We start from the raw sequence: 17,697 nt of genomic DNA on the forward strand, positions 1-17,697 counted from the left end.
TTTTTTAGCACAACGCAATATGACTTTAAATAATCCCTACAAAAGAATGGCCTGACTAACAATAACCTATACCTTTCATGAATCACTTACCTCACAAAAATCTTCGTTACTCAAACTACTGCAATACAGCGTGCGCCAATACTGCCAGCTAAATAAAAGATTCTAACAAATGAAGGCACTAACTACTGATAGGCATATTTAGCAAAGAAAGATTTTGATAGAGAACAAACAATGTATTTACCTTAATAGTGTTCAAAAGTCATAATATATATATATATATATATATATATATATATATATATATATATATATATATATATATATATATATATATATCAGTTCATGGCATCCAGTTTTACAACTTTCGTTTTCTGACGGACACACGTACAGATCGCTCTCAAAACTCTGCCAGCTCTCTCCCCACATCCACCACTGCTAGCGGCTCACCTTCAACTGCGCAACACTACGCGCTGTTCACATCCAACTGCCCAACACTACAATAGAAAATATTCCAACAATGCAGATCAGCCACAGACTGCACACAACACAGTCAGTGATTTTCATACAGAGCGCTACGTGGCGTTACCGACATAAAAACCTGAACAGCCTACTTACAAACTAAGTCAGATTCTATATTTCTATTAGGGAGGTGGTAAAAAGTTAGTATGCACTAATACGTGTCTTGTAATTTAACATAATTTTTGTGTTGGAAGTTTTCGGTACATGAGCTCTATTCAGTTATCCTGTACAGTGGAAAATTCTTACGCCGACATATGATCTGAACATCATTTTAGAAAGAATTATGAATTTCGTTATATTATGGCGATTGCAAAATAACTTCTTAATGTTCGAGGGGGTAGGAAACTTTTCCTAGCCCTTTACATGGCACAATAATTTTTTTTAATCATTTACTCGAAGGTAACTATGCTATTTCACATGCCATTTAAGTCTTTAGATACAATATCGAAGATTCTGTCATCAGCATTATTGTTTCTGACCGAGACACTAAGGTAGCGAAGAGCGATGAACTTATATTCTTCAATATATCTTTTTCATGTTTAATAATTATGGACATCATTATTCTCTCCGAAACTTAGTCGACTGTTGACAACAAATTTCGTGAGCTAGTACATGAAACGTGATGCTGTACTTCGAAAACCTAATATTTATGCATTAGTCTACAATATGATCTGGGTTGTGGGGGGTGGGGGCGTGGCGGGGGTGGGGGGTGGGGGGTGGAATACCAAATATTACTTTTCTTGGTCGCTTTTGTGCTGTAGAAACTTGCTTCCTTAAAGATGAGCTACTTGATAGTGTAATTATACAACACATTAATCAAAAATGAATCTTAACTTACAGATTTCTTTCCTCTATGGGACTTCCAAATAGCGTGAGATGTAAAAATGTCTTAAAAGATTTATTTAGCAAACTATAGATTGAGGAGTTTTATGATTATGTGCACCAGTCATTTTAAACACTCTCCCTTAATATTTACTTTTTGGCTGACAGCGGCGGATTTAAAAATTTTGCGCCCCTAGGCACACCATATTATATGCGCCCCCTTCCCCCCCCCCCCCAAAAAAATACACGTTTTAAATAATAACTATTACCTGATCACTTCACAATTGCCGTTTTGGGTGGGAGCGCTGTGACCTGTTTCCGTACTCTGCTATTCATTGCTCTCAAGGACGCTTCAGCAGTCTAGTCACGATCAGTCAAAATATAATATGGTTCCTGAACTGTACTTGGTATACGGCAGCGGATAAAACTTAAAACTGCATTTTGTAAACACATTATTCTGGCGAAAGACAACAGAAACGAACACAAGGAAAATAACTTTTCCTTTATGGCCTAAAAATTCAGCATAGCGTGTAGGATACAATCGATTTTTGTTATACATTTACTTTTAATATGTTCTTTTACACGAAACCGTTGAAAATGAAAATAAAAAACTTGTGTTACAATCCTAAAGTTGAAGCGAACATTTCATACATTAGAAATTAATACGTACTTTTACAGGGATGCTTTCAAAATTAAAACTAAACTGTCGTTTCACGATCTAATAACTAGAATGTGTAGTAGATAAAAAAAACACGTTCGCTTTTAATACATGAATCTATAGGAAAGCGTAAGAAATGAATAAGAAACAGAGATTTCGGTGCACGAACTAATAGTTAAATACAGACGAACAAACACAGAACTGTATTTGCAATTACATAATTTTACAGACTAGTGTGGAAAAATCAAATTTGTTTTATAATCTAATAGTTAATGTGTAAAGCATTAGGGTCTGTGTAGAAAGATGCTGAATAATAAGTGTACACAATACCTTTAATCCATGTAAGGGCTGAACAGGTTTGTGCTGCAGCTAATGCTCTCACCATAGCTTTTTCTAACGGTATTAGCAGAGGTTTTACTTATTTATCGACAGAAGTGAACTACGTTATTTATTAACACTTTCTCATCTGAGCGTACTCTCCGATAACGTATACTTCCGCCATAACTATACATTTCAGCAGGCGCCAAGAATACGAATCAGTTGTAATATGCTACAGTATCAGTGTGACTTGACTGTACTGTGCAGAGCGGCCTGGGTCATTCGGGTATTGTTTAGTGTTGTCGGGGGCCTTCGGTCACGTCTGCAGTTAAACGAGATAAACAGGTGCTTTAATGAACGTGCTCTACTTTGTAATAAAAATAAATTAGTAATCTTAAATTTTTAAAACTAATATGAATAAACAAACAATCTCACCAGTCATCAAAGTTTGCGTCTGTCTTTGACAACAGAAAACTCGTTGATCATATCTTTTTAGTTCACACCGTTATCAGTTAGGAGGTCGGCTTCGATGTGAAGAATGGACAAGGCGTTCAGTCTCTCCTCAGACAACGTAGAATGTAGGTACGACTTCAGTCTATTAACAGCCGAAAACGAGCGTTCTGCTGAACAATTTGTAAGTGCCATACATAGAAATATTCTAAGAGCAATGTCAACATCTGGAAACACGCCCTGTAACTTCTCTTTTCGTAAAAATTTACTCATTTCGACTGGTATATCACTAAACTCAACCGATTTCAAAAGTTCCGCGAAATATACACATTCACTAGGGAAGGAAGGCTCTAAATCTGAGTCATATGATGCTTGGAGCTTTGCTGTACGTTCAGCAATATCGTCAGGTGAACAGTACTTAAGATAACTGAAAACTGTGAAGGAGTCCAACAGTGTTCTATAGCTTTCCTTCCTCTTCACTAATTCGGCGTACTTATCGAGTACTGGGAGAAATGCTTCGACTCTAAATTTTTCCCTTCGTTGTAGCTTTGTTTTTTACAAAGATATGAACAGCGGTATGACTTTTTTAAACGGCAGCCCGTATTTCTTATTCGGTAATTCATTTCCTCTCCTAAAGACGTATTCAAAAATGTGTCACTGTGTACCCTTCACTGAAACAGAACGTTATTAATTACACAACACAACATTGACTTTGAGCCCCGGATCACAAACTCATCCACTTGCTGGAGTTGTCAGAAAACAAATGTAAACCAAGTCAAAACATAACACAAAATTGACTTTGACTCTCCTGTACCATTGCCCACGAGTAGAACATTCAAAGGTGCTCAATGGTGACCCCGGACACAGATACACTGTTGAACTCATTGAATGAAAGAATTATTTACTGCTTCCAGTGTTGCCTGCTGAAGAGAATTGCAAGCAAGCACCATACGTTCCTGCATGTCCTCTGGAGTTGTTGGAATATCGCGAAAGACAATGTCTTTAATGCATCCTCAAAGAAAAAATTCCAGACTGTTTTAAATCAGGAGACCTAGCAGGCCAAGTAACTGTTCCTCCTCGACCAATTCATCTGGCAGAATACCTTCGGTTCAGAACACGACCTGCACGCAAGGCATTATGTGCTGGACGTCCATCGTACTGACACCACATAAGCATTCTGGTTCTTAGCGGCACTTCATCCAGAAGAGGAGGGAAATTCGTCTGTGGAAGTTGGCATACACTGTTCCATTCAGACTACCATTTATGAAATAAGGGCCAATAATTGTAGTACCAAGCATCCCACACCAGACGTGAACTCTCCACTGAGGCTCATGTTCCACCTGTGTAAGCCATCGTGGGCTGTCGCTGGATCAATAATGCATGTTCCTTGTATTAACCTGTCCTTTGTTTGAGAAGGAACATTCATCGGTAAACAGAACACTGGAGAAGAATTTCTGGTTGGCGAGGATTTGCTGCTGTGCCCACGGACAGAACTGTACACGATTTTGGAAATCATTCACAAGCAATTCTTGATGTAGTTGTACTTGGTAAGGATGGAACCGGTGACGTGTAAGAATTTTATGTACATTGGTTTTAGGAATGCCAGTCTCGTGTCAAAGCTGTCGTGTGCTCACGTGTAGATTCATAGCAACGGAGGCGAGAACAGTAAATTCGGCAGCTTCGTATGTGGGAGTGATACGAAGATTGCGTTGTCGTGGGTTGAAACTTCCCCCTTCCTGAGGCGTCTCAACAAGAGAAGAAAACACCCGTCGGGAAGGTGGGTTCTTGTCCGGGTATCGCTCTCTGTACAGTTCCGCTACCTGTGTAGCATTTCGCCTACCTTCAACAACAACAACAACAATAACAATAAAAGAAACGTTATGTCGATGCAGTTTGTAGGAAGGACAGCCTTCACTGCATGTCTACTCTACACAAAAGTATTTAAAAGGACTAAACTACTATAATAAATGTACCCGTACATAAGAAAACATCATTGCAATTACTGTTATATTAACTTACATTCCCAACAGATAAGTAGCATTTCTACCTTCTCTTCGTTGGTGTACATTCTACTCACAAAACTCTTCAACTGACGATGGTAGACGGAATCACTGGTGTGCATTCTATTTATGTTTATATTTGTCCCCTGTCAACGTCAGCTCATGGATGTGTTCCATTACCCCCAGTACACCTGCATTAGGCGCTGGGAGCGTCAACGCCAATGTTGCGTTAGTAATTCATAACGTTGTGTTTCAGTGAATTGTTCACTGTGATACATTTCTGGATAGGTCTTTAGGAGAGGAAATGTATTACCGAATAAAAATTACCGGGTGTTATTTTAAAAAAGTCATACCGCTGTTCATATCTTAGCAAGAAACAAAGCTACAACGAAGGCAATCATCGGGTAAAGAACATTTGCTTGAAACATTTTGTAATTTGCATCTGGATAAACAGTTATTTAGGGTGCTCAAGATAAATGGGATACCCTGTACACACTTGGAATTTCAGATTTACACTATTAAATCTCTGGAATATATCCTTCCAAACTGTCATCACGAATATCGTTTCTAGTCAGCTGAGTTGATTCAATGAAGCTGAAGCCACATTTCGCACAAGTGGTTTTCAAGCATTTTATTGGCTGTATGTGAGTGCATTGATACTGCCCTCCCAGTTTCCATACAGACTTACACTCACTTTCTCTCTTGCTGAACATCGTGTTTTTGACAAACTTTTTACCGTTTTGCTTCCTCCTTTCATGAAAGAAAGAAGTTTATCCCAGCGCTGTGTATAAGGAGAGAAAAAATTATAAAGGTCTTGCACTGCACTGAAAAATGAACATGCTTCCCGACAAGAGCTTGCAGCACTAGTGCCAACTAAATTCAAAGATTGTGCTGCACAAGGCACATAATGCGCTTTCGGATTTCGTTCTTTAATGCGTGCCTATTAACCAGTGAAGGTTCCTGACATATTGCTTGCGTTGTCATATGACTGGCCTCTACGGCCAGTAATATCAATGAAATTTGTAGACACGACTTTTAGTACGGCCTCAGCTAAGTTTTCGGACCTGTGTCCCGGGTTTGGTAAAAACATTCTCGTTCACATATCTCAATATGAAAGATAATTTGTCAATATATGAAATGTCAGTAGTGGAATATGCTATTATATAGAAACATTTGCCCTGTTTTATTTCACTTATGATAATTCTTGTTATTCGCTCAGAAAGTATCCAGACATCCCCAAAAAAATACGTTTTTCACATTAGGTGCAACGTGCTGCCACCGACTGCCAGGTACAACATATCAGCGACCACAGTATTCATTAAACATCGTTGTTGTTGTGGTCTTCAGTCCTGAGACTGGTTTGATGCAGCTCTCCATGCTACTCTATCCTGTGCAAGCTTTTTCATCTCCCAGTACCTACTGCAACCTACATCCTTCTGAATCTGCTTAGTGTATTCATCTCTTGGTCTCCCTCTACGATTTTTACCCTCCACGCTGCCCTCCAATACTAAATTGGTGATCCCTTCATGCCTCAGAACATGTCCTACCAACCGATCCCTTCTTCTGGTCAAGTTGTGCCCCAAACTTCTCTTCTCCCCAATCCTATTCAATACTTCCTCATTAGTTATGTGATCTACCCATCTAATCTTCAGCATTCTTCTGTAGCACCACATTTCGAAAGCTTCTATTCTCTTCTTGTCCAAACTATTTATCGTCCATGTTTCACTTCCATACATGGCTACACTCCATACGAATACTTTCAGAAATGACTTCCTGACACTTAAATCTATACTCGATGTTAACAAATTTCTCTTCTTCAGAAACGCTTTCCTTGCCATTGCCAGCCTACATTTTATATCCTCTCTACTTCGACCATCATCAGTTATTTTGCTCCCCAAATAGCAAAACTCCTTTACTACTTTAAGTGTCTCATTTCCTAATCTAATTCCCTCAGCATCACCCGACTTAATTAGACTACATTCCATTATCCTTGTTTTGCTTTTGTTGATGTTCATCTTATATCCTCCTTTCAAGACACTGTCCATTCCATTCAACTGCTCTTCCAAGTCCTTTGCTGTCTCTGACAGAATTACAATGTCATCGGCGAACCTCAAAGTTTTTATTTCTTCTCCATGAATTTTAATACCTACTCCGAATTTTTCTTTTGTTTCCTTTACTGCTTGCTCAATATACAGATTGAACAACATCGGGGAGAGGCTACAACCCTGTCTTACTCCCTTCCCAACCACTGCTTCCCTTTCATGCCCCCCGACTCTTATAACTGCCATCTGGTTTCTGTACAAATTGTAAATAGCCTTTCGCTCCCTGTATTTTACCCCTGCCACCTTTAGAATTTGAAAGAGAGTATTCCAGTCAACATTGTCAAAAGCTTTCTCTAAGTCTACAAATGCTAGAAACGTAGGTTTGCCTTTCCTTAATCTTTCTTCTAAGATAAGTCGTAAGGTCAGCATAATGTGGCTCTCCGCGGAACTCACGGGCTTCGACGGTGGTCCGGTGATTGGGTGTCACTTGTGCCATACGTCTATACGCGAGATTTCCACGCTCCTAAACATCTCTAGGTCCACTGTTTCCGATGTGATAGTGAAGTGGAAACGTGAAGGGACATTTACTGCACAAAAGCGTACAGACCGACCTGGTCTGTTCACTGACAAGAGACCGCCGACAGTTGAAGAGGGTCGTAATGTGCAATAGGCAGTCATCTATCCAGACCATCAAACAGGTATACCAAACCGTATCAGGATCCTCTGCAAGTACTATGACAGTTAGGCGGGAGGTGAGAAAAACTCGGATTTCATGGTCGAGCGGCTGCTCATAAGCCACGCATCACGCCGGTAAATGCCAAACGACGCCTCGCTTGGTGAAGCAGCGTAAACATTGGACAACTGAACGGTGGAAAAACGTTGTGTGGAGTGACGAATCACAGTACACAATGTGGCGATCCTAAGGAAACGTGTGGGTATGGCGAATGCTCGGTGAACGTAATCTACCAGCGTGTGTAGTGCCAACAGTAAAATTCGGAGGCGGTACTGTTATAGTGTGGTCGTGTTTTTCATGGAGAGGGTTTGTTTTGCGTAGCACTATCACAGCACAGGCCTACACTGACATTTTAAGCACCTTGTTTCCCACTGTTGAAGAGCAGTTTGGGGATGGCGATTGCTTCTTTCAACACGATTGAGCACCTGTTCATAACGCGCGGACTGTGGCGGAGTGGTTACTCGACAATAACATCCCGGTAATGGACTGGCCTGCATAGTCCTGACCTGAATCCCATAGAACACCTTTGGGATGCTTTGGAACACCGACTTCGTGCCAGGCCTCACCGACCAACATCGATATTTCTCCTCAGTGCAGCACTCCGTGAAGAATGGGCTTCCATTCCCCAAGAAACTTTCCAGCACCTGATTTAACGTATGCCTGCGAGAGTGGGAGTTGTCATAAAGACCGCGACTTTTCTTCGTGAAGCTCGAAATCAGTAACAATTTGCTTCTCTTCATTTTTAACTTTTGTTTCGTCCGCATTTACTTCTTTTACAACAGCTGCAGTGCCAGAAATATCATCCGTATTACTTGAACATGAAGTCGAACCAGCAAGGTTTTTGGAAAAAATTTATCTACTCTGCCAAGCCTTTTTAGAACAATGGCTTGTCGTTCTTGTCTTTCCTTCGATAATTTCCGAAATGCCGTCCAATTTAATTTTGCACGTTTGTTCTTTTCACTGTTATTCATGTTAAGGCATTTACAGGATTGTCAACCAACAGTAAAAAAGAAAAAAAGAAAAAAAATTGTAAAAGGAAAAAAAGAAAGACTGTATCCAGTTCCAATCGTACTACACCGCACATGAGCACAAAGCTTTTTTCTTTAAACACGGCATACGATCACAAATATTGTTCCTTTGAACACGGAGCGATGAACTGACCAACTCGGATTACCCAACGTAACTTTGCTATGAAAGAACGACAATGCACAATAGTTTAATTTCATTGTAGCCTGCCAGCAGGAATTTGTCTCTTAAAGAAAACAGGACAGTCCCTTTTTTGGTTCTGTTTCCCGCGTCGCCGGAATTTTTACTGGGACGCAGATACAGGGTGTTTCAAAAATGACCGGTATATTTGAAACGGCAATAAAAACTAAACGAGCAGCGATAGAAATACACCGTTTGTTGCAATATGCTTGGGACAACAGTACATTTTCAGGCAGACAAACTTTCGAAATTACAGTAGTTACAATTTTCAACAACAGATGGCGCTGCGGTCTGGGAAACACTATAGTACGATATTTTCCACATATCCACCATGCGTAGCAATAATATGGCGTAGTCTCTGAATGAAATTACCCGAAACCTTTGACAACGTGTCTGGCGGAATGGCTTCACATGCAGATGAGATGTACTGCTTCATCTGTTCAATTGTTTCTGGATTCTGGCGGTACACCTGGTCTTTCAAGTGTCCCCACAGAAAGAAGTCACAGGGGTTCATGTCTGGCGAATAGGGAGGCCAATCCACGCCGCCTCCTGTATGTTTCGGATAGCCCAAAGCAATCACACGATCATCGAAGTATTCATTCAGGAAATTAAAGACGTCGGCCGTGCGATGTGGCCGGGCACCATCTTGCATAAACCACGAGGTGTTCGCAGTGTCGTCTAAGGCAGTATGTACCGCCACAAATTCACGAAGAATGTCCAGATAGCGTGATGCAGTAATCGTTTCGGATCTGAAAAATGGGCCAATGATTCCTTTGGAAGAAATGGCGGCCCAGACCAGTATTTTTTGAGGATGCAGGGACGATGGGACTGCAATATGGGGCTTTTCGGTTCCCCATATGCGCCAGTTCTGTTTATTGACGAAGCCGTCCTGGTAAAAATAAGCTTCGTCAGTAAACCAAATGACGACGTACAGAATGGCCACCCACAGACTGCGTTGTCTTCTATATCTTTCACATCACTTGCAGCGCCGTCTGTTGTTGAAAATTGTAACTACTGTAATTTCGAAAGTTTGTCCGCCTGAAAATGTACTGTTGTCCCAAGCATATTGCAACAAACGGTGTATTTCTATCGCTGCTCGTTTAGTTTTTATATCCGTTTCAAATATACCGGTCATTTTTGAAACACCCTGTACGTTCTAAATATTCTGGACATTGTCTTTTTAATTTAAAAAGCAAATAATTTTGGCAATTTCTTGCATTGAGGTGTGCTGAATCGACTCTTATCCCACTTTTTCATATAACATTTTAGCGGTTTCTGTGGGCAGACTACGAAGTTTAAGTAGTCTTGTAGGAAGTTGATGTGGTGTGTTGTCATTTGTGTGAACACTGATGTTATGTTTATACGCAAATGAACCTTTTATTCCAACATAAAATATAAATAACATTTCTTCGAAGAAAAAAAGCTTGGTTAAGGAGTTTAATATGAAATTTGCAATGTCTCGTACTATTTGATTGCACGAAGTGGAAACTTTGATATCATGCAGGCTGCAACATAATAAATGAGACAAACGAAAGTTGATTTCTTATTCTTTTTTCTCCAAAAATAGTAACTAAATAAAAAAATAAATAAAATATCTAAACTGTTGTGGGGCGTATTTCACACATTATTAGATATTCTGCTTGTGTTATTTTCGTATAAACATGTGTTTAAAAATGTAAAACATTCCAAGTATCAACATGTTTTGTTAAACGGGTGTCATTAAATCAGATCTCAGATATTGAAGACCACAGAGCTTTCACATTACAGTAATGGAGGGTTGACTTGATACTTAATCGTAATTTATACAAGAAATTTAAGTACAGTCGGGTTTTACATACTGAGGCCCATTCATGTTACAGTATTTAAGAAACTGCTGATTAGTTTATCACAGCTTTTGAGGGGTCTCGGTATTTTCACATGGAAAATATGGTAGGGTTAAGTAGATGCCGACAACATTCTCGGGACAGTAACGTTTCAAACATTGGATTGTAGATTGCCATCCTGACAGCTTATTTCAAAATATTTTGAACAAACATGAGGATGATACCCGACAGAAACCCAATGCTAAATTTCCGTTCAGTCACCAAGTAAACTATGTATATTTCCAAGCTTGTACTGTCGAATTTCATTCTTAAGGCTTATTTAAACTAGCAAGTCGTTTAACAATGTTAAGAATTTTTGTCCTTTGTAAGTGCAGTTATTTTAAAACGTAAAGGATTAAAATGAGTACAGAGCAAAACAGGCCGCCCCCCTTAAGGGAGGGCCATAGGTCCGTGCCTAGTGGGCCCGTATGCAAATCCGCCACTGTGGCTGAGTAGTAATTTTGTGAGTACTGTTATACCATTTAATACGCGAACCTGTACAACATGTGCCGAAAGTAAAGAACAATACGAAGACTGTTTTGAACAATACAGTGGTTTAGTGGAAACGGTCCTGCTGGAGATGGTATGCCTTGGAACTGACCTCCCGGCCAGTTGGAGGACGCCTTACAGTTTAACGTGGATTCCGAAGTACGGTACAAATCAGCATTTTTCGCATCAACATACATTGCCAGAGATGAAGGGAGTAATAAGCGTCGCATAAGATTGACAGTGGATCGAACCTAAGACCATCGGACTAGAAGTATGGCACTTAGCCATTCAGCACACAATATGTGTTTGCCTTTGCGTAGCTTTCTTTAAGTGAGAATGTGATCACTTAAGAAAGCTAAACAACATTTACTTCAAACAGACTGTTTACAATTTATTTTGTTGCTGTAAATTTACTTGAATTTTTGGAAAATACGTCTCACAAACAAAGATAACTTTTTACTTATTGTGTGTAGGTTCCACAGATACAATTGTCGTTCTTTCTGTTGTTGTGTGTCGATGGATTACATGTTTTAATCGGTATTTTGAGTGATCGTTCTCATTTGTACTTGTCAGCGATTGAAGTTAGTGTTTACCAGTGTATTCAGGCTGTTCAGATCATAAACATTGTCGTGAATTAATCGTTTACTTTACTACTTGGTAAAGAATTTACAATCGTGGTCCCAATGGTCTCTTAATTATGTAAGGGTAATATAAAGGAACAGGAAGCCAAAACACTAAAACTTACAGTAGAAGTAGCGTAACCAAAACTCGATTCTAAGCAGAGGGGAGTTTCTTAAAGAACGATTAGTTGTAATTTCAAGATGATAATTCGCACAAACAAGTGGCTGAAAATACCCAAGATCGGTAAGAACGTGAATGAAATAACAGCGCTCAAATGACTACTACAGTCGACAGATTTGATACATCCACTTATTCCGACATATACAGGAAGAACTGAATTTTTGCTTCTTGAAAACCATGGCAATGAAATGGAACAGTTGCTTTTTCGTGGAGGGGTATAATAACTAATGGGTGATCATGATCAAAGTGATCCATTGACATTAACTGACGGATTTTAGTGTGCTCTATACTCTTCTACACCTTACCGCTTTAGAAAAAAATACTTCTTCTTTCTGCTTGTTTTCTAATGAAACGAACCAATTTCGGTCTTCCTGAGGTCATGCTATCCAGTTCCATTAATCTTTCATTTGCATACTTATATCTCTCCGGACTTCCACTTCATCTTCATTGCGGTCATAATTACGTCTTTCATTCCAGCCTGTTTCCTTATCCCTTTCTATAATTAGTATACATGTCCCTTTTGTCAGCTTAATAGTTCTCATTCTGCAACTGGTATTCATGTTAAAAGACTGTGTCTCAATTTCATGAATGAAAACGTATACTAATCAGCGAGTGAAACTTTTAGATTTCGGATATGTAGGTAGTAGAATTATGAAAACAAAATGGTTAAAATGGCTCTGAGGACTATGGGACTTAACATCTGAGGTCATCAGTCGCCTTGAACTTAGAGTTACTTAAACCTAACTAACCTAAGGACATCACACACATCCATGCCCGAGGCGGGAATCTAACCTGCGATCGTAGCTGTCGCGCGGTTCCAGATTGAAGCACCTAGAACCTCTCGGCCACAACGGCCGGCAATTGCGAAAACAATATTTACTTGTTGTTTACCAAAAGCACTGCAAACCAATTCTATTCTGCTCTTTATATCTCTTATTGTCCTTCCTGGCACTTTTTCGAATGCGCTAAATAAGAAAGCTGAACTGGTAATACCACTACATTGTTCCTTTTCAGTATTTTCTTTAAGATTTGGTTATACCTCATTTTTGCATAATAGTTATTTATTTTCAAACCTCGGCTGGTTTCAGATTTGCTCCATTAAACCCTACTATTCGTTATTCAAGTGTATCTGCTCCAGAGGCAAGCGGTTTAACGTTATCAGCAAAGCGAAGGTGACCATAAACTCAGTAAAAGCACACAAACTGCCTAACTAGCACTAAAGGATCACAAAAGACAGCGAAAAAATCGTTACATATCATGTAACGCTTTCTTATCGGCTACAGAAGATTTTAACAGGTAAGATTAAAAAATGTGCTGCTCTGTACATAAAAACCCTGTGTTTTTTGTTGATAGCTGGTGGTTCATTATCCACGGAGGCCAAAATAGAGAACCTGAACGAGAACTTTGGCGAAATTGTGGGCTGTGATCTACGACTTCCAACAAAGGAAGAGCGTGTGGAAGGGGCAGAGTCCATCAAAAAATTCTACTACAACGGCAGCGACATCACACTCAAGGACAACTACACCACCGCTCTGGTAAGCCACAGCAACTTACATGTGAGTAGGCGCTCGAACATTTTTAACTGTGCCGATCTTCACTACATATTTCTTGAATCGCACTGGACTGGATCTCATTTATGAGTTGAATGTATCGACATCACTAACTTACCGATATTCCTGTCTGTCTCCAGAAGAATTCGCCATTTTCACATGCCCCTTCTGGATGATTTAAATAATTCTATTTGATAAAACAAGTTCTCCACTCTTTGTAGTTACTTTATTTCAAGTGTCCTAGAAACGTGATCAAAACTCTTGGGAACTGAAAAGATGTGATGTATCTGTTACGGGAAGAGGAGAGCAAACCCCATTATGTTAATGACGTTACATATATCTGCTAAAAAATGAAGCAAAATGCGGAAAGGCCTGCTGAAGAAAGGCGCTGGAAACAGATATTGGCAGGTGACATACTACATGAAGAAATGTATCGTATTGCGAATAACTAGACGAGAAGACACGCTATTGTTTGATTACGCGACTGCCGAACAATCGATGAAAACAACTCCAATACCTGGATAAATGTACACGAAAAGACTTAGTAGGAACGACCACATAAAACTAACAGTAGGAAAGGCACATGCCAGACTGAGGTTCATTGGATGCAGTTTCAGGGAATGTAGTTCATAGATGTTCAGCACATCATACAGGGCGTCCCAAGAGGAATGATTAATATTCAGGGACAAGACAGGAACGATCATTCGAAGTAAAGATGGGCTTTAAAATGCATAACTTAAGACCTGTGAGCACTTCTTCATCTTATACAATGAAAGAAATCTCTTCTGCTACAAGCTTTTTGTTTTCCATACTTTGGGAGGAGGTAGTATGGACATAAACAGCAAAATCACGTCAAGTAGACTTCGTCTCTAATGTGCACTTAGTCATCCTCGCTATACTCCGCAAATCACATTCAAGTGCCTGGAAGAGGGTTCATCGAACCACCTTCCCAATAACTAGGCGTTTAGTTGAATTTACACCATTTAGATTAGACTGATTTATCGTGTAACTGAAGTTTAACGAGTTCCTTTTAGCACCCATGTGGATAACCTCACACTTCTCGTTATTTAGGGTCAACTGCCACTTTTCGCACCATTCAGATATCTTTTTTATATCGTTTTGCAGTTTGTTTTGATCTTCTGATGACTTTATTAGTCGATAAACGACAGCGTCATCTGCAAACAACCGAAGACGATTGCTCAGATTGTCTCCAAAATCGCTTATATAGATAAATAACAAAAAAGGGCCTATAACACTATCTTGGGAACGCCATAAATCACTTCTGTTGTACTCGATGACTTTCCGTCAATTACTACGAACTTGACCTCTCTGACAGGAAATCACAAATCCAGTCACATAACTGAGACGATATTCCATAAGCACGCAATTTCACTACGTGCCGCTTGTGTGGTACAGTGTCAAAAGCCTTCCGGAAACCCAGAAATACGGAGTCCATCTGAAATCCCTTGTCAGTAGCACTCAACACTTTATGTGAATAAAGAGCTAGTTGTGTTTCACAGGAACGATGTTTTCTAAACCCATGTTGACTGTGTGTCAATAGACAATTTTCTTCGAGGTAATTCATAATGTTCAAACACAATATATGTTCTAAAATGCTGCTGCATATCGACGTTAACGATATGGATCTGTAGTTTAGTGGATTACTCCTACTACCTTTCTTGAATATTGGTGTGACCTGCGCAACTTTCCAGTCTTTGGGTACAGATCTATCGTCGAGCGAAAGGCTGTATATGATTGTTAAGTATGGAACTAATGCATCAGCATACTCCGAAAGGAACCTAATTGGTACACAGTCTGGATCAGAAGACTTGCTTTCATTATTTGATTTAAGTTGCTTCACTACTCTGAGGGTATTTACTTTACGTTACTCATGTTGGCAGCTGTCCTCGATTCGAATTCTGGAATATTTACTTCGTCTTCTTTTGTGAAGGCATTTTGGAAGGCTGTGTTTAGTAGCTCTGCTTTGGCAGCACTGTCTTCGATAGTATCTCTATTGCTATTGCGCAAAGAGGGCATTGATTGTTTCTTGCCACTAACATACTTCACATACGACCAGGATCTCTTTGGATTTTCTGTCAGGTTTCGAGACAAAGTTTCGTTGTGGAAATAGTTATTGGCATCTCGCATTGAAGTCCGCGGTAAATTTCGAGCTTCTGTAAAAGATAGCCTATTTTGGGGATTTTGCGTCTGTTTAAACTTGGCATGTTTGTTTCGTTGTTTTTGCAACAGTGTTCTAACCCGTTTTGTGTACCAAGGAGAATCAGCTCCGTCGTTTGATAATTGATTTCGTATAAATCTCTCTATTGCTGCCGATACTATTTCCACCAAAATATGGAAGGCAAAGAGCTTCCTGTAGAAGAGATTTGTTACACAGTATCAATGATGATATGCTCATAACTCTTAACGTATGCAGTTTAGAGCCCATGTTTACTAGACATTTTGGCTGCGAATGATCATTCCTGTCATATCTCCCAGTATTGTCCATTCACGTTGGGAAACCCTGTGTACTTGCTGTTGCTTGGTCTCGAACCGTTAACAATTAGAACTGATACAAGAAATGGAGGAGGTCCGAAGAATAGCGGCGTGTTTCTTTATGGGGTCGTTTAGAAAAAACAAATGCGTAACAGAGGTTCAGATCCAGATGCCATAAGAGAGTCTTTGTGCATGAAACTTCAGATTTCCAACAGTGTACATACCTAGAACAGTCAACAAACATATTACTTACTTCAACATACATATTATGAATGAACCATGAAGATAACAGTATAGAGATACGAGATCGCGTGGAATCTTGCCGACAGTCGTTCGAGCTATGCTTCATTCGCGATTGGAAAGGGAAAAGGGCAAAGTGAGACTGATACTCGAAGTATCCTCTGCTACACAACTCAGGGTGACTTGGGGCGTACAGATGTAAATGTGGGTGTAAGGGTGAAAGACAAGGCTTTAGCCTTTCGCCCCTACTCTTCAGTCTGTACATCGAGGAAGCAATGATGGAAATAAAAGAAAGGTTCAGGAGTGTAATTAAAATACAAGGTGAAAGGATATCAATGATACGATTCGCTGATGACATTGCTATCCTGAGTGAAAGTGAAGAAGAATTAAATGATCTGCTGAACGGAATGAACAGTCTAATGAGTACACAGTATGGTTTGAGAGTAAATCGGAGAAATACGAAGGTAATGAGAAGTAGTAGAAATGAGAACAGCGAGAAACTTAACATCAGGCTTGATGGTCACGAAGTCAATGAAGTTAAGGAATTCTGCTACCTAGGCAGTAAAATATCCAATGACGGGCGGAGCAAGGAGGACATCAAAAGCCGACTCGCTATGGCCAAGAGAAGTCTACTAATATCAAATACCGGCCATAATTTGAGGAAGAAATTTCTGAGGATGTACGTCTGGAGTACAGCATTGTATGGTAGTGAAACATGGACTGTGGGAAAACCGGAACAGAAGAGAATCGAAGCATTTGAGATGTGGTGCTATAGACGAATGTTGAAAATTAGGTGGACTGATAAGGTAAGGAATGAGGAGGTTCTACGCAGAATCGGAGAGGAAGGGAATATGTGGAAAACACCGATAAGGAGAAGGGACAGGACGATAGGACATCTGCTAAGACTTGAGGGAATGACTTCCATGGTACTAGAGGGAGCTGTAGAGGGCAAAAACTGTAGAGGAAGACAGAGATTGGAATACGTCAAGCAAATAATTGAGGACGTAGGTTGCAAGTGCTACTCTGAGATGAAGAGGTTAGCACAGGAAAGGAATTCGTGGCGGGCCGCATCAAACCAAAAAAAAAAAAAAAAAAAGGGAGAATCTTTGACTACTTCCATTTATTCTCAGTGTTGATCACGGAATGTTGTGGTGATGTAGACTGGCCTCATCATCTTTTAGACAATCTCAGTGGGAGAGTGATCTGGTCATCGTGCTAATCAGTGTAAATAACGAACGCCCTGGAGATAACCTCGTGGAAAGTGTGGTGTGTGTACAGTGCTTTACCCTGCTGTAGGAACACCAGTTGAATGAACTGGTTAACATTCATGATATACCTTGCAACATTCACTGTTCCCTCAACAAGCATCATATGTGCACAACCGTTGTGCGAAGTGGCTCCCTACTCTCTGATCTTCAGCTTTGGTCCTATCTGGAGCTGTTCGATATCTCCAGTAATGGGTTGTTTTCTGGTCGACGTTGCACTCACAAGTGACTATCGCCAACGCATGGGCA

The 17,697-nt window shown here is 40.0% G+C and overlaps 1 protein-coding gene across 1 annotated transcript in view; it reads left to right on the top strand.

The window, feature by feature from the left end:
• The window catches only part of LOC124775775 (carboxylesterase 5A-like), a 108,356-nt gene that overhangs the window by 65,653 nt on the left and 25,006 nt on the right, over window positions 1–17,697 (top strand). The window contains exon 5 of the mRNA XM_047250605.1: window positions 13,254–13,435. Coding sequence (XP_047106561.1) covers window positions 13,254–13,435 — 182 coding nt within the window. The remainder of the gene's footprint in view (window positions 1–13,253; window positions 13,436–17,697) is intronic.

Source organism: Schistocerca piceifrons, chromosome 2 (assembly GCF_021461385.2).
Source record: "Schistocerca piceifrons isolate TAMUIC-IGC-003096 chromosome 2, iqSchPice1.1, whole genome shotgun sequence".
NCBI lineage: Eukaryota > Metazoa > Arthropoda > Insecta > Orthoptera > Acrididae > Schistocerca > Schistocerca piceifrons.